Source organism: Filicampus tigris, chromosome 16, assembly GCF_054856515.1.
Source record: "Filicampus tigris isolate MCC_2025a chromosome 16, RoL_Ftig_1.0, whole genome shotgun sequence".
Classification (NCBI taxonomy): Eukaryota; Metazoa; Chordata; class Actinopteri; order Syngnathiformes; family Syngnathidae; genus Filicampus; species Filicampus tigris.
In genome coordinates, this window is record NC_141232.1 from 15,343,205 (window position 1) to 15,371,122 (window position 27,918).

At 40.2% G+C, this 27,918-nt stretch overlaps 3 protein-coding genes across 4 annotated transcripts; 1 reads left to right on the forward strand and 2 right to left on the reverse strand.

Annotated features, from left to right (window-relative positions):
- Positions 1-616: 616 nt before the first annotated feature.
- smdt1a (single-pass membrane protein with aspartate-rich tail 1a) lies at positions 617-2,327 on the forward strand. Its single transcript, XM_086055979.1, has 3 exons — positions 617-874; positions 1,074-1,249; positions 2,112-2,327. Exons 1-2 carry the CDS (start codon positions 740-742, stop codon positions 1,209-1,211), a joined length of 273 nt encoding a protein of 90 aa, XP_085912105.1. The 5' UTR covers positions 617-739; the 3' UTR covers positions 1,212-1,249; positions 2,112-2,327.
- A 149-nt stretch (positions 2,328-2,476) lies between these two features.
- On the reverse strand, positions 2,477-3,973 carry ndufa6 (NADH:ubiquinone oxidoreductase subunit A6). The gene is made up of 3 exons (XM_086055978.1): positions 3,799-3,973; positions 2,797-2,912; positions 2,477-2,699 (listed from the first exon to the last, which is right to left on the reverse strand). The coding sequence occupies exons 1-3, from the start codon at positions 3,935-3,937 to the stop codon at positions 2,568-2,570; spliced, it is 387 nt and encodes a 128-aa protein (XP_085912104.1). The 5' UTR covers positions 3,938-3,973; the 3' UTR covers positions 2,477-2,567.
- A 532-nt stretch (positions 3,974-4,505) lies between these two features.
- Positions 4,506-27,524, reverse strand: LOC147134940 (TRIO and F-actin-binding protein-like). 2 transcript variants are annotated; one of them, XM_086055976.1, is made up of 18 exons: positions 27,261-27,524; positions 25,801-25,946; positions 25,440-25,603; positions 22,484-24,497; positions 22,201-22,318; positions 21,352-21,423; positions 15,967-16,023; positions 15,007-15,075; positions 14,808-14,897; positions 14,583-14,692; positions 13,647-14,070; positions 12,805-13,042; positions 11,768-11,879; positions 10,994-11,153; positions 8,212-8,313; positions 7,745-7,831; positions 6,249-6,426; positions 4,506-5,357 (listed from the first exon to the last, which is right to left on the reverse strand). In XM_086055976.1, exons 1-17 carry the CDS (start codon positions 27,507-27,509, stop codon positions 6,265-6,267), a joined length of 4,374 nt encoding a protein of 1,457 aa, XP_085912102.1. In that variant the 5' UTR covers positions 27,510-27,524; the 3' UTR covers positions 4,506-5,357; positions 6,249-6,264. The 2 variants fall into 2 exon arrangements, with proteins under 2 accessions (XP_085912102.1, XP_085912101.1); XM_086055975.1 differs by lacking the exons at positions 21,352-21,423; positions 22,201-22,318; positions 22,484-24,497; ... (1 more) ...; positions 25,801-25,946; positions 27,261-27,524 and adding an exon at positions 19,214-19,638.
- Between the last annotated feature and the right edge of the window lie 394 nt (positions 27,525-27,918).

A 27,918-nucleotide genomic window follows, 5' to 3' on the forward strand; every position in this document is an offset into this window, starting at 1 on the left:
CATGTTGTATCCCCAACATATAAAGTAACCAGAGACTTACTGAGAAAAGAGTCATTTCTTCTGCACTACTCCTTTGGAATTCTTTTTCAGACAGGGCTGACTAAATGAAGCTCCTCCCCCTCACTTCAATTTAGTTCCTTCGAAGATGGCACTAAATGCAATATTTTTATATAAGACAAGACTTTGGCCTGAGTACAAAAACAGAAGTTATTTTCAGCAAATAATAGGAGAGGTCAATGTAAATAAATAATAGAATAGAGCGATGTACAATATGCTAGTAATCATAAAAAAATACCATACAAATGTCAGTTAAATACCACTATAGGTAATTTAGACATTTAACCACCTCTTGCTAGTTTTTTAATATATGACAAGTAACAACCGTAAGAAATGTTCTAATCCTCAATACTAGCACAACGCACTGTTTTGTGTGGAGTTTTGTTCATTGTGCCAAGTACGAATTTTAACTCCAAAGAACATCAGTCTGTACTTTAACAACTTTTGCTTGAGTACAGGTGCTGACAGAGTAGTTTACAAGTCTTTTCACACGTGTATTGTCAGTACTGCTATATAACTACGGAGAACGGGTATTTTAGGTCCACTGGTTGTCTTCTGTTGTCAGTAGACGTTTTCACGCCAACCACTTGTGCTGATATAGCGCTGGGGGGCGCTGTTCTATCATCACATCCTCAACGTGGTTCCGCATTGCTGCCGTGCCGCATCCAAACGGCTGCTTATCATGGCGTCGGCCCTTTGTCGACTTGGCTGGGTTTCGGCTGTCACAAACGTCTTCGCTTCGCCGGCAAAGACCGTGACAACGTGTCGGACGGCTGTGTGCTCCTCTTCCGGGGCCATTCTGCCCAAACCTAAGAAGGTGAGTGCTCATTCAAGACGGGTAAAGCACGGCGTCTTAATCAATAGGACGAGTCACTTCTGGTACTGGATGTTTCACCAAGAATGACAGAGCCACGGAGGAACCTTTCTTTTCTTTCTCCATTTTCATCTCTATTGACTAACCAATAGTGAACTAACGAAGTTATTTCTATGGTGGGATGTGGGATACCGGGGAGCAGACCTCCTTCGGCCTTTGGCGGATTGCGGCGGTAGTGGTGCCCTTCTTGTATGTGGGGACTCGACTCAGCAAGAACTTCGCTGAGCTCCTGGAGGAACACGACATCTTTGTTCCCGAGGACGATGACGACGACAACTGAGCGTCGCGAGCCAATCAGAACAAAATCATTGGCGCCAGGTAGATTCTGTGTTCCATGACATCCCGTAAATAATTTCTTGAGCTAATCCACGTGCACCACTCAGCAGTTGAATGACATTTCAGTCTGAACCTAAAATGCACTAATTTTGACCTCCTAAACTTTTGAATGCTCGTGTACAACTGTTCAATCTTTCAGTACTTTTTATACAACTTTATTTTCTTTAATAAGGAGCTGAACAGCAAAATTCACAACAGGTATTCGAGCCATTAATTAATTGTTAGAGAACAGCTACTTGAAACGCAGTTGGATCTGTGAGGTTGAAATTTTAGATATCAAAGTTCACTTGTAAAGGTTATGCGGTACTGCATTTTAGGGTCATCCTGAAAATCCACCTAAAAGCCCAATATCGCCACTTTACAACACCAAACACAATCGTTACAAAAAGTAATAATAAATCAGTAAATGGTATCGATTTGTAAAAAAAAAAAAGAAAATTGAACAAATTTGGACATGGTATGTTTTGACCATGTCCAGCAAATTAATATTGACGACCATGTCTCATTTTACCCATAAATGTACTTATTCCGTGTGAAATCTGATCTTTTAAGTGGAACTCATTATTATTGTGTTGTGTGAATGGCAACTAAGGTTAATTGTACCTTCTGCCATCTAGTGGAAGAGCATTTAATTGTTCTGCCTCTCATAGTCATTGGCATGGATCAACAATTTTTTGTTTTGTAGTAATCAAGTAATTTTCAGACCAATTTATTACAATTACACTTGATGATTTTTCGCAACACACAAATGTTCTGCAGCACACTGGTTGGGAAAAACACTTATCACTTATACTGCCTTGAAACCCACAAATTAATTCATTGTAATATTGTTTTCCTTTCACAGATTTTATTTTGACACATCTACGGGTACAAGTCACTGCTCACCCGGGAGTTCCTTCGCCCTCATCAGAATTTTTGTTTTACTGTCACTGAGCCCGAAAAAGTCTTTGTAATTTTTTTCTTTGCATGCAGTAGTAAATGTTTTGATAATGTGCTCTATTTTTCTGTCATCTTTAGAACTGTGAGTCTTCAAAACACCATTAAATTATTTAATAACGTGCATATGGCTAAATTACTATAATGAATCAAGTGATGTTGCATTTAGGATAAGAATCTCAAGTTAGGATATTTCTGTTTAATGGCCCTTTAAGAGCAATCCCGCTTGTCAATCAAAAGCTTGTTTGATCGTTAATAACAGACACAAACATGTGCAAGTGAATGTTTCGTATGTATTTACAGAAAAAAAGGAACATCTGTGACAGATGACAAGCAAAAAAAGGGGTCTAATGTAAGTAAAGGTTCAGGGTTCATGACCCCGGTAAAATTTGGACAGGAAATCGGCAGCGCGTGGTTCCTCAGACTCATGGAAATAACGCATAATGTGTGTCTTCTGTTTCCATACGTGGATGGTCTCCTGGAGTTCCATTTTTCCCTGCAAGTGACATTAAATGCAGATAGGAAACAACTATCACAGCTCCCTAATGTGTGGCCTATCCGAAATGGTCAGGAAATAAACTCCAAAGCGTTACCTTAATGACCAACATGTCGACCAGACGGGGGTCGGTGACATGTTTGTTTTTGTTGAACATCTCCCTCACTTTGTCTCGGCCCTGTTGCGTTGTGATATCCAGCTGAAACATCGCCACTGTGGAAACACAAATGAGAAACTGCACTGACACATCATATTCATTCAAGCTTTCCACATATTAAATGTGTTAGTAGTTATTGAGTGCCGTAATAGCACAAGTCCAACTTTGAAATGTTTCGGTGCTTTCCGCACAACATGCTGCTCTTGGAGATCACTGGCAAACTTCATCCAGATGTTTATAAGCTATACCAACAATACCAATTCCAAGGATTCTACTTCAATGCCCTTCTGTGACTCTTACGCAAGTCTCTCTGTATCTTACTGTAACCTGCTGAAACTCTAAACTCTGTGACCACAGCGCTCTGAGAATATCTAGTTTGGAGCCTCAAAATAGTAATTTATATTTGACCCATTCTTGAATCGAACCCTGTATATCATTTCGCCGTACAGCTCATTGTTAGAGAAGAGCAAGTTGTGCAAAAAGTACTTTTAGTGGGCCTAAAGAAAATACCTTTTTGTGAGTAATGTACTGGCTGACAAAAGGACTTTACTATTGGATTAGAATAGGTGTATGAATGATAAACTACTAGTTCCGATTTACGTAAACATTCATCAGCCATGTGAAATTATTAAATCTGTAGGACCCCTTTTGTTTTCTTTAGCTAAAGTGGTACTTTAATAGGAATTAAAAAAAATGTTTATACGTTATAATTTCAGCACACTTATAAAGATAGCAACACTACTTAGTTATTACATGTTGACAGTGCAGCAGACATAATTTTGATAGCCAAATGAACAATATGGTGATGACATTTATCAAAATATATATGCCTTAAAACGCGAATTCTGTTAAATGACAGATTTAGTGGTGTACTGCTAGCTGCTAACAGACACGACCTTGACACCCAAATCCTTTAAATCGGACAGTGTAGGACCTACATACCTGTGTTAGGGACTTCTCGGTACCAGGCTCGGTAAAGCTCTCGGACTCTGCGTTTCGCTTCGTCCAAATCCCTGCTAAAAATGGGCTTCACAACTTTGGCAGCGCCGGCTGCAGTACGGGTCGCTGCAGTGGACGCCATGACTGCTGCAGTTGAGGTTTCCGGTGTTACTTAGTCGACGGTATTGTACGAAAGAAAGAGTGGCGCCATCTAGAGGACGGGCGCCTCTGACATATTTTCACTTGACAAAATGGAAAGGCAATTGCTAGTAATTTATAATTTTATATCGGGACAATTCATCGCATTAGTTGAACAACTGAATACTCAATTTTTTCCCACTAGTAGTGGCACTTTTGGTCTTCTAGTACACAAAGTTACTGGTAAAACTACTGCGAAGCACTAACCCTTATAGGTATGTGGACTTAATACTATACACTGAAAATATTCATCCATCCATACCGCTTATCATCACAAGGGTCGCGGGACTTAAAATATTATACGATATATATATTATTAAGTCCACAGAGACAGTAGAGCAACTTCAGCGTTCTAATACAGTAGTGTTATAGGGGGAAAATAGTGTATTCTCTCAAGATGGAATAAATGTTCAAATTGATTTTCATGGGAACCTTTTTTATTCATTCATAAATGGGCATGAGGTGAACATTTTTTTATTTCGCGTACAGTGCACATAATTGAGAGAAAGGCATGAGCTTCTCGTTTTATTGATTGCAAAATGTCGATAATTTACAAAACACCGGATGTACAGTATAACTTTTTTCTAAAAGGTAGGTAAGTCATTTTATCACAACATATTTGTGTCAACACTCCCATCTTTGTCAACAAATTGGCTCATTAATGCAATACCTGTCAATTGTTTTTGGCCAGTAATGATGAGAACGGAGGGGAAAGAAGCTTGGGGTGTAGCAAGCAATACTGAGTTTTTCCAAGCAAAGGAATTTGAGGCTGAATTTGGTTGGAGACAAGTTCAGATTCATGTCTAATCAGCCTAACAGGAATGACAATTTGTGTTGCTTTGCTGGATTAATCCCAACTCTTTTTATCATATTTACAAAAATAAAAGACAACCCAAGCTCAGGTTTCTTGTTTACAACAATACAACAAAAATAAGTTTTCATTTCAAAGTACAGTACGCTGTACAACATTAAAAAAAAACTGAGATGACAGTAGCTCTGTGTCAGTCGACAGCCACGTCGCAAACAGCCACATCAGGATCTAATGGTTCATCCATAGTAAAAGCTGATAATTACCTGAAATACCTGAAACTAACGGTTGACAAATATTCCAGTTTTAAGACAAAACGCAAACTCATACATGCTTGCACTCGCTCGAGGCAGAAGCTTCAGGCAGAATGGAAAAGTGCAGTTTTTATGTCACACGTGGTCCAGTGTAATGAAGCCAGTTTGCAGCTCATCTGTGCTGCTGATTGGCGGAATGATTGAAACAAAAGGCACGATCATGGTCCGCCCCTCTCAAAGTTCGACCATTTTCTCCACTTTTCTGTATCTTGTGCTCATTTCAGTCACAATGAAGCAGACACCTGCAAAACAGCAAACAGAAATGATTCACACGTCAGCATTTTATTTATCTTTAAATAACTGGGTCAATAACAGAATTGGAAGCCATTTTCTGCCCCTACCCCAATAAAATTTCAAATAATCCATGCACTTTTGTGCAATGACAGAAACATGCACTTTTTGTGAAGTTAAAGTTGCCCTACGACAAAATGTAACTGTAGTTGTAGTAAACAGTGCCTGCTAAAAATTTTAAATACCGAATAGCAACGCTTTTTTCCCTGCTGTCCCGCTCTCTTGACGACCAACGTGCATACAGAAGATATTGTTTTAAATCATCCTTTTTATTATTTTATTGATACGACTTCCTTATTATTGTTCCATTGTTATCAGACTTATTTTTCGCAATCTAAAGAGAAAAAAATAGCCGCATGACTACGCGGAAATGACGATTATGTTTTCAACCAAAATAAAGTGTCACTCACACCAAACCCTGACACTCATATGAACAGAGAAAAGACATAAAACTTTTTCTTTTTTTATTACATTGGATAAGTTTGCTCTTGACCAGTTAGCACAGCTGTTATACATAGCTAACATGTACTCTGGAGCAAAAACTATCACAAGCATTGAATTGCAAACCGTTACTGTAATTTACACAATACGAATAACTTAGTTTTCAAATACAGTTTTACTTCATCTAATTGCATGGGATGTATTCAGCAGTGTTTTTTGTGTTTTTTAGGGACCTGCGCATCTGTAAAAGCAATGTGTGCAATATGTGATACGACAAATAAAATGAACATGTATTTTTTTTAAATTTTTGAAATTGTTAATCCTTCAATTCTGAATGGCCCAATTCCTACAAAAACTCTACAGGTGTCGTCTCAAAGTATATGAGAAGCATAAATTCAAACCTTTCACTCGGGACTCTCAGTGGTCCATGCTGTTGCCCAACCTTTGGCCCTCCTGCAGTGCAGCCATGGCCAGCCTCAAGTGCTCCTTTAGACTCTGGATCTCCCGCTCACTCCGACCTTTTATCCCACTCAGCTCCTCATTGACCTCCGCATATCGTTCACTGGCCAGACGTTTCTCCTGGTGTGAACGGTGGACATTTGTGTTCAAATACTGTCGTGTCATAACATCCACCTGAGGTCAATGAACCCCCACATTGTTGTGACATTCACAAATTAACCTATTGGTGGATTTTCTTTTGGAATATAGCACTGCCATTTGCTTCAAAACTTACATAGTTGATAATTTTGTGCTCAATCCAAAGTAACAAAAGTATTACTTTGGTAACATCTTGGAACTTTGCCGATGTTAGTTGAGGATTTTCATTTAGAAACAAACTCCAATTCCAAAGGAGTTGGGACATTGTGTAAAAAGGAAAATAAAAACATAATACAGTAAGACCACCTGCATCGCAGGTTCCGGGTTTGCGGTTCCGGTATTTCCCGGTTTTTGCTGACTAAGCTTTGAGTTTAAATCCTACGCGTCAAAAAATAATACACATATGTATTGATTCAGTCAATCTGATTCAGCCAATCAGAGTGTCGGTATCGTTTTACCAGCCGCTGATTGGCGGTTGTGTTCTGTCTGCAAGACGAATCGCGCACTGCTTGCCTTGCTGGTCACTTCTGCATTTCCCATGCTGTAATGAAGTGTTTCCCAACCTTTATTGATAAGACACATATTTCATATTGGAAAAAAATCTCACGGCACACCACTTAGCAAAACAATGCACAAAAAGTGAATATACAGATGAATTATGTAGAAGAGCATTTGATTGTTTTGCCTGTTACTATATGTGGTTGGAAGAGATAAATTCCAGTTTATTAGAAATTAAATTATTTTCTGTCAAAATAATTGTCATTGGATAATTTCCCTCGACACACCTGGTGAGCTCTCGCGGCACACTCGTTGGGTCATTACTGTAATGTAATGTTAGCGGAGTGCCATCCTGACATTTGTTGTGCACTGAGATTGAAAAAACCCCGCAAATCATTGATTGTTTTTTTACTTACATTTTATACAAATTTCATACAATGTCCCAACTGCATCAGAATTGGGGTTTGTACATCATAAAGATGATTTGTTTTCTTCACACTAAGGGTTTCATTTAAAAAGGCATTATTTAAACCATTATCAGAATAAGCCACAAACGCTTAGAATTAGCGACACTGCCTTTGGGCCCTTATAAGCTTGAATACACTTCACAAAAGAGCTAAGGATAAACATTCCCTGAAATCATTTTTATATAGTGCAAGGGTTACACGATACAGGCAGTTGGGAGCGAGAGAGGGGGCAAGGGAAAGATCACGAAAAAGCATTCACCCAACAGTATCGACTACGTAGTTCACGTTAAACATCTTAACCAAGTTGAAAGTATATCATCACACACATACAGTACCGTGTTAAGGAACTGCAGTTCATTCCTTAGACAGCTGATCTCCTTACGTAAGTACTCAATCTCTTTTTCTTTCACCCTGAGAAGTACCTGGAAGAGAAACAACAGTGTGGTTTTTGTTCCCTCTTCTATTAAATCATGACACACATCAAACATAATGGCACAAATTGCAGTTTGGATGTTAGGTTATTCAGCCAATGCGGGCTTTGGGGCATTTAAATGGATTATAAAAATATTTTTACAGCAGTGAAGGACGGAGAGAGTGAGGAGTGTTGTCTAACTTGCACGTTCAGCAGCTTTCTTGCGGTTTACAACAATCCGCTTACAAAAGACCGAGGTAGTGTCGCCACCACAAACACTTAACAGTAGGCAAACTTCATGGTGCAAGCATACAAATACTGTCTTCGCATATGAGGCGACTTCCTCCTTATTTACTTTAAGTGTTTGAGGTTGAAATACAGTATCTTCACCTCCAGTTCACAAGATGCCCCTTTTTTGTTGTCTTTTGAACCCAGCTCTGAGTTGTTACATCGTATGCGGATGAGCTCCTCTGCCAAACGGTCCTTTAAGTTCTGGAAAAAATATTTCTTCACAATTAACTTGCATGGAACACTTTTTTCCTTTATTAGTGGACAAAAAAGGAAAACATTTAGGACAACTTGTCTGATGTGTTACAAGTTCCTGTTTAATAGTGCATTTTATGCTCGGTCGATAGATATTGGGACATCGACACAATTCTCATCTTTTTGGCTCGAAACGCAACCACAATTGATTTGAAATTAACTGAACAAGATGCTCTTTAACTGCAGACTTTCATCTTTATTTTGAGGGAATCTAAATCCAAAACATGTCAACGATGTAGGGCAAGTGTTTCAAGATCATTTTTTGTTGTGGGCCACTTTGTAGTTACGGCTTCCCTCAGAGGGCTGTTATGACGGTGAAACTAAATAAATGTTTAATCGTCTCATCATACTGTATCATTACATCATACATAACAAATTGATAGATTACTAATTTTGAAATCAGAAGTCAAAGACAGTAGTTGGTTCAATTACTTTTCAAGTTACTGTATTTACAAAAAAACCCTGCAAAATCTCAACGATATTTATTACACCTGATAACTTAAAATTTTGGTACAGATTCGAACAAGAATCATGGAAGTTGACACAAATGATTTGCTTTCGCAGGCAACATAAAATAATGTGGCGGTCCGGATCTGATGTTGGACATTTAGTTTGACACCTGTGGTGGAGGGATTACAACAGATTGTATATGTTCCTCCCACTTTTAAGGGACCTAAAGTAATGGAACAAATTAAGAAACATAAATCAAACTTTCACTTTATAATACTTTTTTTACAGCCTCAGGTCTGGAATTCCTAGACTTCACCGGACACTGGATTTCATCCCTAGTGGTAAGATAGCTTTAATTTATATAGTGCATTTTATACCCAAGGTAACTCCGTGTGTTTTACATGATTACAGGTACAGCATTTAAAAAGAAAGAACAAAAGATATTTAAGTACAGAAATAAAGGGCAGCTTAAATAAAACAAATCTTACCAAACCTACAGAAAGAAAAATATAAAAAAATGTATTTCAAAAATAGTTGAAAAGAGTTCAATTGTAAGCATGAGGGAAAAAAAAATTAAAAACTGTTTTTATTTTTTTACCTGGACTTAATTCAATATACATCTTGATGCGTTTGTCAGCAGTCACATCATCCATAAATACAAGAGGACCAGTACCATATTGTGCCATGCACGCATGACATTTCAAATCCAAGGTGGTGGTGTTTGGAGCCAAAAAGATGAGAATTGTGTCAATTTCCCAAGATCTATGGACGTGACTGTGCATAACATTCCCATTCACTCATTTTCTATATCGCTTATGCTTATTAGCCAATCGCAGTGCACATATAATAGGGATAGACCGATTGGCCGGGCCGATTATCGGCTCCATCGATTATCGGCATTTTGCCGAATATCCGTATCTGCCTTTTTTTTTTTTAACCTGATGGCCGAAAATAGTTTAATTTAAAACTGTGTTAACTTCAAGGAACTATCCATCTGTATCGCTTATCTTCACAAGGGTCGCAGGATTCCAGGAACTATTTGTGTAATTTTTCATTTAATTTTATAAGACATGCTGATAACCCAGGTAGGTCCCTTAACTTTGTTAGAATTTTACAACAAATATGTATATTGTCAAAAATGTATAATAATAATTTAAAAAATACCTCAACATTACGCAAATTTCAAACAAAGTTCAATAAACATATGCTTAAAAATATGTTTCAACAAAGTTAAGAGTTTTATTTATTTTTTTAGATTTTGATGCCAATATTTTCCTTTTTGTCGAAAATGAATATCGACTCCAAATATCGGTTATCGGCCTCCTTGACTACAAATAATCGGTATCGGCCCTGGAAAAACCATTTCGGTCTATCTCTAACTTATATAAATCAATTCACACTCATACCTGTTGGCAAGTTCCAGTTTTCAATTAACCTAGTATGCATGTTGGTAGAATGAGGAAGGAAGCCAGGATAACTTCAGAAAATCCATATACATTTTTTTTTGCCAAAAAGTATACTTAAGTAAACTCAAATCAAACTCTCAATCTGCATGCTCGCTGCATCCATTCTGTACAAATTACACCATAACTTGAATAAGACTGAATCTCCCCACACAGAGCTCTCAGTTCGGGGCGGATTTGGTGCCTTGCACCTAACAGTAGCCAGGAATAATAGGTATACTTTTTTTTTTTTTTTAATTAAAGCAGAAGTCAACCCAAACATATTTTTTTCAAGAATATGTTGCCAGCAGGCCCACTAGTCGAAACACGGTATTCTGATTAATTTTGCGTTTGTGGAATATAAATTAAGCAGCAAAATCCACTGGTTTTTAGCCATCTCTGGGGGCGGCAATTTTGTTTTCTGTCAAAAGAAAATGACATCACACACTGCTGACAACGACCAATCGCGGCTGACCTGTTTTCTGAATCTGAGCCGTGATTGGTCGTTGTGAGCCGTTGCAAGACAAAATTGCAGCCCCCAGAAAGGGCTAAAAACGAGTGGATTAACACTTATTCCACAAATGCAATATTTATCAAAAATCCCTGTTTCAACAAGTGGGCTTGCATAAAACGTAGTCTTGAAAAAAAAAAGTTTGCGTTGACTTGCCTTAAAAAGGCAATGTGCTCATATAAATAAATACTGTATATATTTTTGGTGTTTTTGTCAGAAAACTTACTTGGTTCTCTTTCCTGAGCTGCTCAAGGTCTCTCTCCTTTCGACTGAGTTCCCGCTCCCTTTCAGCATTGTTCTGTTCAGCTCGGTTCAACTCCAGACACTTCTGAGAGTAGCGCTCTGATAGTCCGCCTAGTTCTCTCTGCAAGGCCTGACTCTCTGTCCTGCAGAGACATAATAATGAACACAACTTTATGTACCTAAGTCCAATGCTGTAAATTCAGTTCGAGAGACGCAACAGAAAGAGCAAAAAAAAAAAATGAAAGAGTGGCTCAAATCAAAAACTGTAGTTTAATGTTTTAACAATACTTTCTGAAACAATCACAGAGAAGGCATTGCAGTGACGCCATGGAGCTTGTAAAGAATACAAATCTAGAACCGCATTCTTTGGTGGCCACTGTGGTGATGTCTTTTTTTAGACAAAGAACTGTGAATGGACCCTCAAGAATGTACAAACTAACACAGAATCAATTTATGGCCCATCAATCAATTAATTTAGTGCATATGGGAATACAGACAACTAATACGGACACTTGGTCCACAGTAAAAGGCTACAACCTTTCTTTGATCTCCCCATGAACCGGAGACTCTAAATTGCCCATTTGATGTGAATTTGCTTAGTGTGAATGGTTGTTGGTCTGCCTGTGCCTATCTATGAGTAAGTGTATCCACACAACACTTTTAATGACAAATCAAAATGTACAATTACTTTGAATTGTAAAGAATGAATACATATGGTTTTCATGATCTCTACATACACTGACAAAATCTAGCTTACTGTTGTTGGATGCGCAAGCTCTGTGGATCAAGCAATCCACTGCTTAGTCTATTGACCTTCTCCACCTCTCTCTCCAGCTCCTCTTTGTGTTTCTTCTTGACTGCGTCCATTACTGAAACAAAAACGTGACATTCTTAGAACCAAGGGGCACTCTTCTTCCAAATAAGGTTGTTTATGCGCAGTGATTCTAAAACTGGGTTCCTGGGACCCCCCAGGGTCCGAAAGATTGGGGGAGGGGGGACGGGTGCCGGGTTGACTTTCCGCAAAATAGCTAGCAAAAAAATTATTAGTCATGATGTATCGTATTTTACAAAGTGCATACACACATATGGGGTCTAGTGCGCTAATAAAACAAACACTGAACTAATTACTTCTCCCTACTTAGGTTTGGCCCATTCAAATCTCTCTGACATACCTACATGTGCCCATAAATTCAAGCTTGCTCATGGCTAGAATAAATGAACACGTCTTTGGCAATTTTTAATTGTGACTGCCTTTGCGATGGCTCCATTCTTTTCAAACCAAAAAAAAACTGTGAACATTTTCTTGTTTCTTTGCAGCAATTAAACTCTCTAGTCACTTTTTTGGGAAGAAAGAGGAGTCGAAAACTTCAGTAAGTATCCAAATAGCCAAATCGCTAAATTGGCAACGCTGCACTTTCGTAAACAAGCGCCTCGCTGTCAGCGCTCATGTTGTTAGTGCAAGCAATGCACATCAACTAGCGCTGATGGATAAACATTTAATGTCATTTCATTTGGTTTAGTTGCTTTCTAAGAACCGGGTCAAGAATGAGCGCTCCTGGGTAAAATGGATCCCCTGTAAAGAGTCCCTGGGTCGAAAAGCGTGCGAAAGCCCTGGTTTATGGGATGGCGAGGCGGGGGAAATAGTGCGGCAAAGACACACTTCCCACTTGCTTCCATTGTGTATAGATACTTTATTTGCTCGAATGAAGCAAAACCATTACGCAATTCACCGCTTTTTCGTAATAGTCATCCCTTTTTTTAAATTACACACTACTAAAATGTAGTCAAGCTGACCTTGTGACATATCTTGAATCTCTTCCAGCAGCAGCCTCTTTTTCTCTGTTTCTAACTCTGCCATCTGGCGGTCGTGCTGCCTCTGCAGCTCCGCCATCGCTTGTCGATGAGCGTGGTCCATGGCAGTCAGGCTGCGGCCGCATGGACCGTCAGGACCACAGCCACCCGGCACCCCTCCATCCCCTCCCCTTCCTCCCCCCTGTTGTAGCTGTTCAAGCTGATGCCTCAGTGACGCCACCTGAAGAGAGACGAGGACAGAGGTAAAGCCCACTGACTGTCAAGTGCGTTACTCGGTCGACACGACTGTCTTTTTGGATTCTATAAGCTTTTGACAATACAAATGTGTATAAAAATCTCCCACATTGCAATACCAGATGCAGTATTGCAATAGGAATCACATATGAATGTGTCAGTCCACCAGAGTAGTTAAGTTACATGAATGCTCTGTGGTTGAAACACTACATTCAATCTCATCCTTAGACGTGAGCATTGTGCACGGGTTTCAGTATATGCTGCATCTTTTACTTTTAGCATATTTGTTAAGCTGTTGTTGATGAAAAGAGCAGCATAGCGTGTGTATCGTTTAGAATGTGAATAAAATCATGCCAAATAGAACACACAGATGCACAGCAAGCAGAAGGTGTAGCAGCATTTCCCAAGTCCACTTTTTCATCTAGAAATTTTGATCTTATGGGAAAACTGCCGGAGCAAAGGCAGGCCAGAAAGACAGTGCCTATTTGTATAAAAAGGCTGAAAGCGGAAAATACTTCATCCGAAAAAGATGAAGGGTTAATTTGCATATTTATTTTGTTTGCAAATTAAAAAACCTGTCCACACACTACCTCCCTCTGCAGCGCCTCATTGGCTGACTGGCTGGAAGGCCGTGACCCCACTGTTGGTTTCTCCTTAAGAGGCATACGTTCAAACTCTGCCCACTTTTTCTCGATCTCGTCCTCCATGCGTAGCTTTTGATTGACTCCTCCGCCGGTGCCCTTCCGAGACAGCACAGCTTCCCACTGGCTGCTCGCGGCGTCTCGTGTCTTGTCCTCCTGCCATTGACTCTGCGCCTTATGCTGGCCCTCTTGTCTGTGACTGGCCTGCACATAGCTGGACGAAGCAGGAACAGGCGACAGCTCAACATAGTCAAACCTGCGCTGAGAGGGAGGAATTTCCGAGGGAACGTCAGCGTGCCGCGATGACGGTCGCCGGGAAGGCAGCTGAAGGCGTGAGAGGGAGTTTTCTTTGTCACTACTGCTATCAGGCAGTCTGGAGAATATTTGAAACAAAAAAATATATATATCAATTTCATGGTAACAAAAACTGTTTTTATATATTTTTTTGTATTCACAAAAAAAAATGCAACTATTTGTTGTTGTTTGTATTAATTTTAGCAACACCGTGATAGTAATGATGGCTGTGATTACTTCGGTCACTACAATCGTAATCTGACTTATTCAGTTTTATACTGAAACTGGCAGACCACACTCCGAGTGGGCCCTTGATTAATGTTTTGTGGAAAATGTATATTAGAGGTTCATCAGCATTTTTTTTGAGTAATTTAAACCAAAAATTCCAATGCATTTCAATGGCCGTCAATTATACACAGATTTTCGCTATTCGCAGGCCGGCCTGGTCACCATCCCCGTGCGAATAGCGGGGCTCCACTGTATCGTTTTAAGTTGTAATATTACCCTTCACCACTAGATGGCAGTAATAGCTGTTGGTTTGATCTACACTTTAAAAACTTGATTTCCTATAAATAACAATGCAGAAATTACTGTGTGATGTCTGGTGAGGTACTGGGCCTGATGCATTTCTTTAAAACCTCAATCCAGTTCCTCCTGATTCCTGCTGTCATGGCTGAAAGAGTGAACATGGCCTCTCGTGTCTGGAGAACAACAGACAAAAATGCTCAAAGATACCAAAATGTGGCAAATTTTGATCTTATGAAAAAAAAAAACTGAAAAAGAAAACAATCAATGTTTGACCAGTGAAATACTCACCTGTATCTGAAACCCATAGTTCTTCTCCACATCAAATTCAGACACCCTGATGCAGGATTTCAGATCAATTTCACCATCCAAGTCATCTTTCTGTCCAGAACACCAAGATTCCTTTCAGTTAATATTTCCATATGTGTTTTATTTTTTATGATTAGTGTATATTTATGCTTGAGAAAACAAACAACTCTACTAAACTTACCTCCTCTGCACTGGAGTCTCTGTAGTACTTTAGCCCAGCATCAGTCAAAACAAACCAGTGCTTCTTCCACTGTGTATAGCAGATATCAGATGTCAGACAACACAACAGAAATATAACAGATAATCTCAGCTCATACATAAAACAGAAAAGTTGAAAGGAGAGAGTGCAGCCAGTCCCACTGTTGTCCACTGAGTGAAAGTGAGAGAGCAGCTGCAGGAATGGAATAAAAAAAAATAACCTAACCAGTCGATTACAATGCTGACAGGATTCATAGTCATTTGCTTCTTGTCACTAGTCAGTTTGTTCCTCTTTTTTTTTGGTGACTTCATTTGCAGGCCACACTATGTTGTGCTGTTAGCATGTCACTAATGGTGCAGTTATTGCCATGCAGCCAACATGTGTCCTGTCAGGGGTAGATAAGATTAAGTATGGTTTAAGGACTACACACATCCAACATCAATCTTTAAATCAGAACCACCAAGCATTAACACTACCAAAAGTCTTACAATCGTTGCTTTGGTCATTTTTAAATAACTGGATAACTGCGATTGGCTGGCAACCAGTTCAGGGTGTACCCCGCGACTGCCCAAAGACAGCTGGGATAGGCTCCAGCACGCCCGCGACCCTCCTGAGGATCATCAGCTCGGATAATGAATGAATATCTGGATAATTCATTTTAAGTACGGTAAATCAATTCTAAATTATAAATGCATTTTTAAACGAGAATAAATGATATTTTATTACCAAAATCAACTATATATACATTTACATTTTATTTTTTTTAAACCTCCAAATTCGTTGCCCATCTGTTCATGTGTAAAATCCAATGTGGCCCTTGAACACAAAAGTATTGTGCACTTGTGTACAGCTCAGTGACGTGAATGGACTGCTACAGAAATGACAAGCGAAGCATAGAGTTGCAGGAAAATAAAGCACGGCACATCTTCGCTGGTATTTTACCTCTCCACAATCATCCAGCTTTGACATCCATCCCTTCTTGAAGTTTAGGAGGTCAGGCTGTGGGGCAGAGCATCACAGATCAATGTTTGTAACCTTCACCACAAATAGAGAAGTGTCAAAGTTATGGACAAAAGAGGCCTTTGCTCCTTGTGTAGATATTTATCACACTTGAAAAGTTTTTAATGCTTCATTAATGTAACATATATCCTCCTGTTAATGTGAATAAAACGTGAATCAGGTCAAATATTTAAAATGTTTGAAGTAGTTAATGTAAAATAATGCAAATGGTTCCCCCTAAGATGGGCAAAACATCAGACCAGATGGAAAATGTTACATTTCTGCAATTGAGTTTTGGAATGCATTTGTAATTTGTTGTTGTTGTTGTTGTTGTTTAATTGACTGAACTAATATAAAATACAGTTTTAGTAGATTACGTTTTACAATGTCATTGTTAATACATAAAACAAGGTTGTATTTACAGTGGTTGTATACACAGTGGATACCCTGCTCAAAAAGTCAAGACTTCTGTGATATAAGAAATGAGACAAAGATCAATAATTTGAAAACTTTTTCCACCATCATTGTGACCTATGACATGTACAATTCAATTGAAAAGTTCCTACATGCTTCTTGGGAGATTCATCCCGAAAACAACAAAATACCTACAGTAAAGCACGTGGTGGCATAATCATACTTTGGGACTTTTTTTCTTAATCTGGACAACAAGGGCCTTTGACAAAATGAAACAAATTATTTACAAAATAGTAGCCGATATTAGCACAAACTGTTCAGATTTCTGCTAGAAAGCAAACAAAAAAGGCAGGAAAGGCCTACTAGAACATCAAAAGTTCATTAGAGGTTGATAAGAGGCCATTACAATGCTGTTGGGGTGTTCTGATTACATTTAAACATGAGTTTAAATAAGACTGGTTCATTCTGAACACAGTCACTTCAGCCACAGTCATAAGAAGGTGTCATACACTTGGGCACCACATTATCGCGATTGTTTATTGTTACTTCCCCTCTTGAAAAGATTTTTTATTAAAACACGTGGGTTGTACTGGTTAAAGGTCACATAAGTGGTGGCAAACGTTCTGAAATTATTTATCTTGATCTCATTTTTTATATCAAAACCGAGCATTTGAACATGGGTCTGTAGACTTTTTATATTCACTGTATGCAACATGATCATGGTCTAGTGCGGCACGACAAAGTTGCAGCGTCAGAAACAGGTGTGAAAAGAAACAGCACAGTTTTCCAGTCAAGGACATTAGTATCTGCATCAGCAAACCCATATAAGGGAGGCATTTTAAGAAGGCAAGAGTACTACTCTTGTCATAAACCAGTGACAGTAGATTATTTTCACACTAACCCCTGACCCATTTCCAATAGTCAGCCTGTTTCTGCTTTTTAACCCGTAGAAAAACATGTAGGAGTTGATAGGGAAGTTTTGGTGATTATTTGCTTTCATTTAGGCAACTTTTGTTTGCGGCGCATTTCTCACTTTTGCTTTTCACTGACAACAACACCTACTACTGAATTTCACTAATATTAGTAAAACAATCTCAGTATAAATGACAGCGGAGCTGCGGAGTCAATAAATACTCCAACAATGCAGAGTTTGGCTCAAAATGCAGGGAAATATATGCCTCAATAGTAACACAAAACTTTAGTTTCAACTGCTGATCAAGGAATTAATGCTTCAAGTGTTAGTTCTTTTTTGTGGCTTTTCTGGCAATTGACTGCTAGCATTAGCACTGGTGATGTTTCTACAACAAAATGTGTCTTGTATTCAAATATACAATGTATGCATTATTTTTGTTGTGGGTTTAGTTTTACAGTAAAACAACTTCTCACCAAGTGTGGTGTCATTAAACAGAATAAATCACACTTGCTGTAAACCAAATGGTACATTCAGGCAGCTTTCACAACATAGGAGCTTGCAAACACACACCACGCTTTTAGGCACATTAATCATTTTTCTTCCATTTATAGGACTGTGAGAAGCTAAAATCCAAATTATAAATTGATTTCAATGAATCGCCCTTTCCTATCTTATAGTAAATAGGAATGTCAGCTATTGGAAGTTTAACTAATCCATGTAGACCTCCATTATAACCAGGCATCCTTTTTCTGGTCAGTGCCACATCGGCATTGAAAAAGAGAGTTCACATCATTCAGACAAAGTCTCACATCACATTAAAACCAATACTTTCTAAAAATATGTATTCATTGATTTCCCCCTTATCCAATTAAAGGCATGTAGGTCAATCACACTAGTATGTTGTTATTGTTCATTTTTTAACAATGTCATCTTAGTTGTATACTAGTACATTGTTGTTGTTCTGTTATTTAAAATTGGGACTAAGCTGAAAGTCAAACAACAACAGGCATTCCACCAGCAGCCCAGACCAGATTGTGTTGCACCTTTGAGTTTCCAATATATCAGCATTATTTTAAGCATTGTATCAAGATTATCTTTTCGGTTTCTAGTCCTCATGAGGGCTGCGGTTGAGTTGGAGCCGATCCAAGCTGACGTTTGGTGTGAGTGTAGGCAAACATTTCACCGATCAGTATTTTTAAATAACGGATTCTTCGAGTTTGGGGAGCTTCAGAGGGGGCCCCCTAGAAGGCTTCCTACTACCCCCCATATCGACGCCCATGTACATAGCAATTAACTGTCTTCTTGTAAGTGATTTACAACAAACGATACTTTGAGTCTCTCATGGTACAGGTGGGGCTGATTTTGTCTCTTCGCTAGTTTATAACGTATCTTACGTATTATATCATGTATAATGACATTGTTATTGTCGCTGACAACGCGCCAATGTCATTGCTTGCTGTAATGACTGACGCACATGAAAGCACGAAGCAGTTGACACATTTTTTTACCGTAAACAACACATATAAGTACAACTAAAGCAACCGGCACACTTTTTAAGAGGCTAAACTGACACGAGAAATGTAGAAAATCCGAGTTGGGAATCTTACGAAACAAAAATTAGAGTCCATTTTAAAAGTTTTATAGCTTAAATAGCATTAAAGCTACCAACTTAAAACACACCCTTGAACTGTGACAAACACGCTGTCCAGGACAGCTCATTTAACGTGAAATTACAAATGCAAAACTAGTACGATTTTAGAATGAAGCCGTTGCCATTTGAACATCAGGCTTCACTAGCAAAAACGTCTATCTTTGAGGAAGGAAGAAAGTTAAGACGTTGCTTTGACGAGAAAAAAAACTTACCGTCATGATAACAGGATCCGGTTATAGGACGTGGTTGAAGAAAAAAGCAAAGTACCGTTAACTCGAGAAAAAAACGAACTTCTAACTGTCTTTATCGGAACTCCCTGTTTTACTTTACTAAATCAACCCGTCAGTAAAGCACTACTATTTTCTTGTACAAAACCAACGTTAATCAATGGATAAAACCGCGCCATTCACAGTCCCATCAAGTGAAGATTTCGACATCCGCAAGCAGGAAGTGAATTCCGCTAAACACAGATACTTTTGACGTAAATGCGGCTAAAAAGGAGAAAATTGTTCAGCGTGCTCTAAGGCTGTAGAGACTCTACTCGTATTTTTGACTTGTGGTTCACTTCCTGGGCGGCTCCGCTCGACTCTTTGAAGAAGAAAACACAGCTCTGTAGCTCCCGCTCGCGGTGCGCGGCACCAAGACTGCCAGCGCCTAGACCTAGACGAATAGACACTAAACGCCTCATTATGCCGCATAGCCAGTTGCTCTAATACGTCCACGCGTCAGCCATATTTGATGTGGCAGATCTGCCCGCGTCACCTTAGGCCAATGGTTTGACCGCCATAGAGCGACAATCTACAATTTAAGTGCACACTAAATGCCTCTCAGTTAACCACTACGCACACATTAATTTATTTGGGGGATGTGCTCTCACTGCTCATTCTTCTATCACACTTTCTACACAAGCAGCCGAGGAAGATGGCTGCCCCACACTGAGTCTGAGAGTCTTGGGTCTGCTCAAGGTTTCTATTTAAACTGAATTTAATTCTTTTCATCATTTAAAGAGTAAGTCAACCCCAAAATGTTATTTACAAGAAAATCTTCTATGCAGGTCCACTAGTTGTTACAAGGCATTCTGATTAATATTGCATTTGTGGAATATGAGCTCAGCAGCAAAATCCAAGCATTTTTACCCATCTCAGGGAGTGGCCATTTTGCCACTTTCTGATGACTAAAATTGACATCACATTGCTCAGGTAAGGACTAATCATGGCTCAGCTTCAGAAAACAGGTGAGCCGTGATTGGTTGTTACCTGAGCCCGGAGTAAGTGATGTCATTTTCAGTCGACAGAAGTGACAAAATGGCCACCCCTTAGATGGCTAAAAACAGGTGGATTTTGTTGCTTAACTCATATTCCACAAATGCAATATCAATCGGAATGCCAAATTTAAACTAGTTAAGGCACATGGGCGCTGTCTTAGCGAATACCATCCAAGTGTGTATGTGACACACAGTAAGTGTGCCACGAGGGATCGTCAGGTGTGCCGTAGGAAATTATCCACTTTAATTTAATTGGTTGGTTAGCACATCTGCGTCACAGTGATTCTAAAGTTTGTGGTTCAAAGTCCATAGTATCAGCCATAGAGTCAACTAATTCAATTTGCAAAATGATTTAACAGCAGGGACGGTGCTACACCAGGGCTAGGGGATTCTAAAGCCCCATCAGAAATCTGTGTAGCCCCAGTTAGCCCCATCCTTTAACCTGTAAAATGGGCAAATATGATCAAAAATTCTTATTCAGTCTTAATCGCATGTATTCTAGTTTTAAGTATACAGTGTCAGTTGGTTGTAAATCTCTATGCAGCAAATGAATGAGCCATCTTCATCAACCGCTCCACTTTTCCACATCCAATATGGTCATGACTTAGACGTACAATTAGTGCCAAGGCGGTTTTTGTGTATACGTATCTATGGTCCACACCACATACATCCGGGTCACCCAGCTTTGTCGCTGTTGGTTTCACTTGGTGCAGCCCAGGAATTTCAACACATGCCCCAGCCAGCACACCGCAAGTGACAAAACTCAGTCTGAAGAAATGCCCGTAGGCATTGCAATAGAGAGTCTACAAAACAACTGCACGTCAACAAAAAGAAGGTTAAGATATAATGCGCAAATAATGAACATAATAATAATCATGATCTGTGAACATTGAGAAATCTGTCATCTGGTCTGGCAACTGTATAACAGAAAGATAATGTTTATTACTGATATGGATTGTTCTGAAGCATGGGCTTATGACACTAATTGGGAAGCAGTTTGTCTTGCAGTTATGTAACAAATGTGTTTTCATTTGTCAACAGAGAGAAAAAAAAGGGAAAGTTGTTTGTACTGGCTGTGTCTCATACCTGCATTGGTGCTGATCTGTGATGATAATCTTTCCAAGAACTGCCCTCATCTGCTGTGGGACTGCAAGACCTCTAAAAAGCAGTAACTCATAGTTAGGAACTTGCTGTTCTTGAACAAGGAGTAGAAGAGAAAAATTCACACCAGTTTTTTTGATCCATTTAAATGTCACAGATTGTCACACAACTTGTGAATTTCATTCATTCAGTTCCTTGCTAGAGAGAGTTATGGAACAACATGTTGTTGAACAGTAGAGTTCAACATGTGCATTCAAAGTAGGAAAACAGGATTAAGTTCACCTGGAAAGGTTATTTGTTCATCCTGAAATTTTAGGCAAAAGCCCAGTAACCCTAACATTTGTGAGAGTATATCTTAACATAAAGAGTTGTATGTGTACAAACACTATTTTTCATTAATGGGGAAGTCAACCCTAACATTTTCTTTACAAGAATGTGTTCTATGCAGGCCCACTAGTCGAAACATGACATTCTGATTTTTGCCCATCTGAGGGGGCGGCCATTTTGTCACTTCTATCGACCGAAAATGACATCACAATTGCTCAGGGCGCAGATAACGACCAATCACAGCTCAGCTTCAGAAAACAGGTCAGCCGTGATTGGTCGTTCCTGAGCCCTGAACAGTTGTGATGTCATTTTCAGTCGATAGAAGTGACAAAATGGCCGCTCCTTTAGATGGCTAAAAAGGGGTGGATTTGGCTGCTTAACTCATATTCCACAAACTCAATATTAATCAGAATGCCGTGTTTCAACTAGTGGGCCAGCTGGGAACACATTCTTGAAAAATATGTGTTTGGGTTGATTTCCGCTTTAAATTAGTATCTCTGAACCTACCTGCAATGAGGAGGAGGAGTGAGCTCGAGATAGATAACCAGTACTGCCATAGTACCATTCTCTGTCAGTTTCCCCTGTGTCTTCCCACTCTCTGGAGGGATGCTTGCTCAGGGAGTGGCTGAAACAGCACAAGAGAGTTAAGTGCCAAATGAATCAATGAAATGCACAGAAGAAGATGCTGCAACCACTGAGTGCTTGTTATGTACCACAATTGCGAATCCAGGAAAACGCCCAGAGCACATCTCACATTTAAGCGGCATTATTTCATTAAATCAAATCTAACCTGGCTGGTTTGAAGAGTTCCTGTCTCTTAGTGCGCTGGTGAGTCTGAGGTCTCTCCGTGTGGCCAAGGTCATCCCTCTGATGGATCATTTTGACCTTGGGCAGATCAGCCATTGTTGCATATTCCTCCTTCTTCCTTCCAGCAGATGCCACTGACTCAGAAGAATCCAAGGAGCTCTGTGATAAGGTCTGGCTTTGCATTTTTACCTGAGGTACAGGTGAAGTGCTCCTCCGAGCATGATGAGGTCTAGGCGCGGTGTAGCGATCTTCTAGACTGTGTCTTCCAACCCTAGTTCTAGCACCACCAGGGCTTCTCTGAGTTTGCGAAGTGACGGAAGATTTTCTGTTGACTTTTGCATTCTGCGTGGTAGGAGAAGCAGCACGGGATAGCGAGGAGCTGCGCAGGGAATGTGTCGATCCTCGCCATGACCGTGGTGAGAGACCAGCGGCAGATTTTGAGTCACAATAATTGTTTTTTCTCTGAAATGAACGGCCACCCTCTCCATTGGTGGCATGTCTGAGGACAGAGTAGCCTGGAGAGTCATTGGTGGTATTTCCAGACGGGGAAGCGTTACGGCTATTGTTACTATTTCTCTTTAGAGGGCTGCTACGTTCATTTTTACGAAATGAGGGTTGGTGAGCGGCACTGTAGCTTTGCTTTGATGGCAAAGAGCTACGGCTGTCAAAACTTTTAACTTCAGATTTGCGCAGTATAGACTGAGTGGGAGTTTCATAACTTCTCCTTGAAGGAGAGGAGTTTCGACTTTCACGACCATTAAACGAAGTACAGCTGGTTGTTTTTCGAAGTGGATACTGAGCAGAAGTTTTAAAGAGTCTTTTTTCAGAATGGCTATCAAGGACTTGACTGCCACTGCCAATATTGAATCCCGTCTTGTTAAGTTTTGGCTGACTCATTGTTTCATAACTACATCTAGATGGGGAGCAGCTTGGGTTTTCATAATCTAAGCCATTAAGTCCATTTCGCAGGACCGCTTGACTTTCAATGTCATAGCCTTCTCTTATTGGCGACCCGCAGCGTCCATGATGACTTCTTCCGTCCAGTGAGGTCACTGATTCCGATTTACGAAGGACAGATTGGCCCAATGAACTGTAAGTTCTTCTTGTGGGTGAATTCCCACGACTTTCATGGCGACTCTCAAAAGGTCTACGAGATGGAGCGTTTGTATGGCTGTTGAGTCTGTGTAATGAACTGATCGTATTTTCAGTTTTGCGGAGTGATATTTTGCCAGCAGATGAGCTCTTGCTTTCAAGACCCCGACCACTGAGGGAGCCACTTACTTCTGTTTTTCGTAAGGCACTCCTAAAATCAGATACGGTACTGGATTGGGATTTGACTGAACCAGCAAGAGATTGAAAGTTTTTGGGCAAAGTTCCAGATTCTGCACGTGGCCCATGTGATCCTTGCAGGGAGCCTCTCAATCGTGGCTCTTTACCTTGAGACCGCCCTCCAACATCAACGGTATGCCCTCTGATAGGGGGAGGAATGTCACTACCACTCAATCGAGTGCTTCCACGTGCCGGTGAGGAAGAGCGAGATTGTCGAGCTGAGCCTTGCCTCGAAGAATCAAAGCGCCCGCATTGCTGGTAGGAAGAATTGTAAGAAGCGTTTCCTCTCCCGTAAGAATTGATGAAACCTTTTCGCTCCACAGAGGCCAGAGACTCGGCAATTTTAAAAGGTGTCGGACTCGGGGAACGAGCGCCAACCTGTGCTTCAACCTCGATAGCAATGTCATAGGGGTCAGGAGGAGCGAATTCCACGGGCAGCTCTTCATCCAGAACCTCGGGTACCTGCCTGTCAGAGGCCAGGCCAAGATTGGGATTTCTGAAGGGGATGGTATCTTTGGGCTCTATGTTTTTACTGCTAAAGACTGGATGGCCTCTTTCAAAATGACGAAAAGGCCCTTGAGGGCTGCTATCGCGGGGAGCACGCGCACCTGCTGCTCTCCCCAGAGAGAAGTAGCCGCTTTCCCGCTTCTCCCTTTCTTCTTTAAACCCTGGAGGCAAGGTGAAGTTAAACAATGTGACAAAAGTAGAATCAAGGAGTGGGAACACTAAGACAAAATACTGAGCGCCAAGGTTTCCTGACACAAACCGAGCAAGATATATTATGTTACTGATGTTTGCTCTAGGACACCTCAGGTAGTGGCATCACAAGTATTGCCAGGTAAAGAACACCTCTGGCTGTAACAGGATATACAGTAGAACAGTCAGGCGCAGTAAGTCATAAGTTTACGGAAGGTTCATACATGGAACTGGACATTCTCAAACAAAAACACTGACGCAGTTATGATCAACCCAACATGTACTAAAGAGGCAGTGGTGGATGGTGTACTTGGTACCGGAGTCTTCCGGTGGGCCTTCCTTGATTTAATCCACCGCTTAATACAACCACTGTTATTATAGAAACCATCAATATTTTACAAAATGTATATCACCTGGAGCAGTTCAGAATCAATATTAATCTAAAAATGTGACCATAAAACACTTCAATAAAATACATCACAATTATCAGAGATGCTGATTATTAAATGTATTAATGCTACGGATGTGTTTTGCTAGTCGAACTTAAAAACGAACAAGATTTGTTCTGAACAACCAATCAAAGGATGGAAAAATGCTGATGTCATCAAGAGCCAGTACTTCTTCTTGTGAGGACAAAATAGGCATAATAAGAAATAAGACATGAAGGCCTTGGAGAGATTACATTCACATGGCAGACAAACGTCAAATGTACCTAGACAAAAAAAATGCTAACATTCACACGAACTGGAACTAGCGCAGCCAAGAAAAACACTACAAAGTGAAGAATAGACTCTTGGGAACAAATTAATCCAATTTCATTGAACAAATTAGAATTAAGATTGCAACTGTAGGTCATTGCTTCTGATAGTTTTAAGGCCAGCAAGCTATGCTAGCTCTGATCGCTTGCCACTGACCTGAGCGCCTATTGAAAGCATCGCCGCGGTGAGCTTCATCCATCCAGGCCCGAGGGTTCGTTCGGTGATGTGACGGGTCAAGTCGTGTCATTCTCAGTGGGAGGTACTCATTCTCTGCACTGCCGGAGCCACTTACCTCCTGATAGTCACTCTGGTCAAGACAGCTGTTTGGAAGATATATTAAAATGAAGGTGGAAAATGAAAACAAAGACAGATAAGCAAAGAAAGTCTAACGTGGTGATGAAAACTGACAAAAAAAAACCCAAAAAAGCCAAACCATTACATTATTGCAATGCTGCAATTGTTTTTCTGTCTTTTTATTAGAATACCGGCAGGTAGCTAGCACACACGCAAGCCTTACCTGTCAGTGCTGTCGTTATCATCTCCGTCCCAGATATACAGCTCACACTCTGGGCTCAGAATACACAAAGAGCTCTCGGCATGACCTGGACAACCTCCGGTGACATCACAGTAGCTGCTCACCACCGACGAACGGTCCGAATCCTCCTGATAGGATGATCAACATGGACCAATCACAACCTCCAAGCTCTGGCAGTACCACAGGGATGAGCAACAGAGGAAAAGGAACCAACGACTTTTCTCCATATGAAGTAGATGAAGTTCACCTCATTTACAGCATCATTTTGATATTCAAATTTTTTTGTAGAATAATAATGAAATTTGCCTGACAGGCTCTTGACTCCGTCAACACTCTCTCACCTCTGCCACACTCACATGTGCAGTCTGTTGTTCGATTAGGGTTACACCTCTGTAACTTGACACACCTTAAGGCCTTGGTCGTTCATTATTTACATGTTTCTTACCACAAACTCCTGTTTTAATTTTATTGTAACCTTAGCGACCTATATAGAATGCCAGACATGATCGTCACATATTCAAAGTGATTGTACAAACAGTATTATAGTAATATTGCTGTACAGACAGAGGTCTTATAGAATAGCAGTGTTGTACAACTGCACTGTATCATACTGGGAGCTGTTTCGAGCCCTTTACCCCTTTCACTTAAAGCGGAAGTCAACCCAAACATTTTTTTCACAAATACGTTCGATGCAGCCCCACTAGTTGAAACAAAGCATTCTGATTAATATTGTTTTTGTGGAATATGAGTTAAGAAGCAAAATCCACCAGTGTTTATCCTCCTCAGGTGGCGGCCATTTTGTCACTTCTGTCGACTGAAAATGACCTCACAGTTGCTCAGGTAACGACCAATCATGGCTCAGCTTCAGAAAACAGGTGAGCTGTTATTGGTCGTTATCTGAACAACTGTGATGTCATGTTCAGTCGACAGATGTGACAATATGTGACAATTCCGCAATATTAATCAGAATGCCATGTTTAGAACATATTATTCCAAATAATTTTTGGGGGTTGACTTCCGATTTAACTGAAGAACTAAGGTAAGGTAACCAGAATATTATGACAAAGGTATTATTTGTTTTGGGTGCACCTAATGAAGTCGCTAGCGAGTGTATACACATGCCTTTGGGTATTTTTGCCCCTATGGTTAATATTACATAAAATTCCCAAGATGTCAGACAAAGAACCAACTTTATTCTTAAAATAATTCAAGCTATGGTCCTGTTTGCTGACTTCCCTCATTTATCACATTTAAAGTAGTTTGCCTCAATACTCCAGGATGACTTTTAACCTTATGTTATGACCTCTACTTCAATCCTTTCATCCTCAGGTCCAACTAATCCCATCACTCATCACACATTCTGCATGTTGTCCTGCTTCACCGTTCTTCTTGCCATCTGACGCCAAGCAATATACTGTACCTTCCTGTCTTGCCTTTCCTACCTTGCTGCTGGTGTCTTTTTCCTCTGCCTGTGAGGAGATTGGCGTTAAGGGCAGATCATTGCCCGGTCCCGTCCTACGTTTGGCCGCGGTCAGAACGTCTACGGTACATTTCAGCTGTGGGGCCGTTTCGATGTTGTCCCCTGCGCAATGATGAAAGTGCCTTTGACGTAGGCAGTCGTGGCAGCGGGATGGGTCGAAGACGTTGGGTTGAAACTTGGGGCACACGGGCTCGTCATCAGAGAGAGGCATGATGATTTTGGAATGTGATATGTCATCGTCATCACATCCTGCGTTGAGAACTGAGAAACAAGAGCAAAAGAGAGAAAGACACAAAAATAATGGTATCAGAAATAGTTTTGTGCACATATGGTGGCAGGATAATGCTGATAATATATGTCTTATGCACAAGTGCTTACTTTCTGAAAGGGGTCAGAAAAATAAATGACAAAGTGATTGCACAAGTGTTCACACCCTCCTATAACCGCGTATGGGGCTTTGTTCGGAATTAACCAATCATACTCAAACTCATGTTAAATGGGAGTCAGCACACACCTGCCATCATTTGAAGTACCTCTGACTAAAGCCAAATACAGATTTTCTAGAAGGCTTTTCCTTCCATTTTTGTTGTCAAATATTAAAGCACAAGCCATGGTTCGCA

Bases quoted from the DNA above. Each gene is read 5' to 3' on its own strand.
- smdt1a (XM_086055979.1), top strand. From the start codon at position 740: ATGGCGTCGGCCCTTTGTCGACTTGGCTGGGTTTCGGCTGTCACAAAC. The intron at 875-1,073 runs GTGAGTGCTCAT...ACCGGGGAGCAG, and splicing joins TTCTGCCCAAACCTAAGAAG to ACCTCCTTCGGCCTTTGGCG.
- ndufa6 (XM_086055978.1), bottom strand. From the start codon at position 3,937: ATGGCGTCCACTGCAGCGACCCGTACTGCAGCCGGCGCTGCCAAAGTT. The intron at 2,913-3,798 runs GTATGTAGGTCC...GTGTTTCCACAG, and splicing joins CCGAGAAGTCCCTAACACAG to TGGCGATGTTTCAGCTGGAT. The intron at 2,700-2,796 runs GTAACGCTTTGG...TGTCACTTGCAG, and splicing joins TCGACATGTTGGTCATTAAG to GGAAAAATGGAACTCCAGGA.
- LOC147134940 (XM_086055976.1), bottom strand. From the start codon at position 27,509: ATGCCTCTCTCTGATGACGAGCCCGTGTGCCCCAAGTTTCAACCCAAC. The intron at 7,832-8,211 runs GTGAAGATACTG...TTTCTCTTCCAG, and splicing joins GGGCATCTTGTGAACTGGAG to GTACTTCTCAGGGTGAAAGA. The intron at 6,427-7,744 runs GTACTGTATGTG...CGTTCACACCAG, and splicing joins AACTGCAGTTCCTTAACACG to GAGAAACGTCTGGCCAGTGA.